Source organism: Prionailurus bengalensis, chromosome A2 (assembly GCF_016509475.1).
Source record: "Prionailurus bengalensis isolate Pbe53 chromosome A2, Fcat_Pben_1.1_paternal_pri, whole genome shotgun sequence".
Classification (NCBI taxonomy): Eukaryota; Metazoa; Chordata; class Mammalia; order Carnivora; family Felidae; genus Prionailurus; species Prionailurus bengalensis.
Window position 1 is genome coordinate 6,945,808 of NC_057348.1, and position 1,514 is coordinate 6,947,321.

At 42.7% G+C, this 1,514-nt stretch overlaps 1 protein-coding gene across 1 annotated transcript; it reads left to right on the forward strand.

Annotated features, from left to right (window-relative positions):
* The first annotated feature begins 218 nt into the window (after positions 1-218).
* On the forward strand, positions 219-1,157 carry LOC122488662 (olfactory receptor 7G3-like). The gene has a single exon (XM_043590262.1). The coding sequence runs from the start codon at positions 219-221 to the stop codon at positions 1,155-1,157; it is 939 nt and encodes a 312-aa protein (XP_043446197.1).
* Positions 1,158-1,514: the final 357 nt, after the last annotated feature.

The window sequence follows — 1,514 nt, forward strand, 5'->3', positions numbered from 1 at the left end:
TTTTAATGTTAGCATTAGAAAAATGGATGATACATAGAAGTCACTCAATATTTACTTGGTGAAGGAAAACAGGCGTAGACGAACCTGATGGGAAGAATTGTTTAAATATTACTAGAATTTAAAGCATAAATAAAAGATGTCTCTCAAGCAAGTGACGTCTGTGTGTCTGTTTCATCGTAACTAACTCCTGTCTCTAACTCAGCAGGCACTTCAACAACATGGAATCAGAAAACCAGACACAAGTATCAGAATTCCTCCTCCTGGGTCTCTCGGAGGATCCAGAACTGCAGCCCCTCCTGTTTGGGCTGTTCCTGTCCATGTACCTGGTCAGCGTGCTCGGGAACCTGCTCATTATCCTGGCCGTCAGCTCTGACTCCCACCTCCACACCCCCATGTACTTCTTCCTCTCCAACCTGTCCTTTGTTGACATCTCCTTCACCTCCACTATAGTCCCCAAAATGCTGGTGAACATCCAAACACAGAGCAAATCTATCACTTATAGAGGCTGTCTCATTCAAGTATACTTTTTCATGGTTTTTATATGTATGGACAATTTACTCCTAACTACGATGGCTTATGACCGCTATGTGGCCATCTGCCACCCTCTGTATTACAGGGTCATCATGAACCCTCGCCTCTGTGGCCTGCTGATTCTTCTCTCCTTGTTCATTAGCATTATGAATGCCCTGCTCCACAGTCTGATGCTGGTGCACCTGTCCTTCTGCACAGACTTGAAAATCCCCCATTTCTTCTGTGAGCTTGCTCAAATCCTTGAACTTGCCTGTTCTGATACTCTTATCAATAATGTCCTGGTGTATTTAGTGACTAGCCTGTTGGGTGTTGGTCCTCTCTCAGGGATAATTTTCTCTTACACCCGAATTGTCTCCTCCATCTTGAGAATCCCATCAACTGGTGGAAAATTCAAAGCTTTTTCCACCTGTGGGTCTCACCTGTCTGTTGTTTGCTTATTCTATGGGACTTGTGTTGGAGTCTACCTTAGTTCTGCATCTTCTCTCTCTCCCAGGAAGAGGGCAGTGGCCTCAGTGATGTACACGGTAGTCACTCCCATGATGAACCCCTTTATCTACAGCCTGAGGAACAGGGACATCAAGGGAGCCTTGAGGAAACTCATCTCTGGAATGTCTTCGTTTTCATGATTCTGTCATCTGACTTGTGTGTAGGCTTCTAGAATGAGTGAAAGGAAGTGAAGTACTGGGTGTGCTAGAAATCCTGACTCCTCCCTAATTCAATTCTAGTCAAGTGGTTAATCCTGGCTCTCAAGTCAAGTCAAATAGCTTTATATTAAGGTCTACTGTCCTGTGTTTTAGCACCTGTCATTTATTAACTAAACTCTGAGTTCAATTCACCTATAAAATGAGAAGAGTAATTAATATTACATACCTGATTATTAACTCAATGCTATCTTAGGCTTGAAGCTAAATTTCTGTACCAAGCTAGCTCTATGGAGGGAACAATCTTTTTTTTTTCTCAATGTTTATTTATTTTTTGGACAG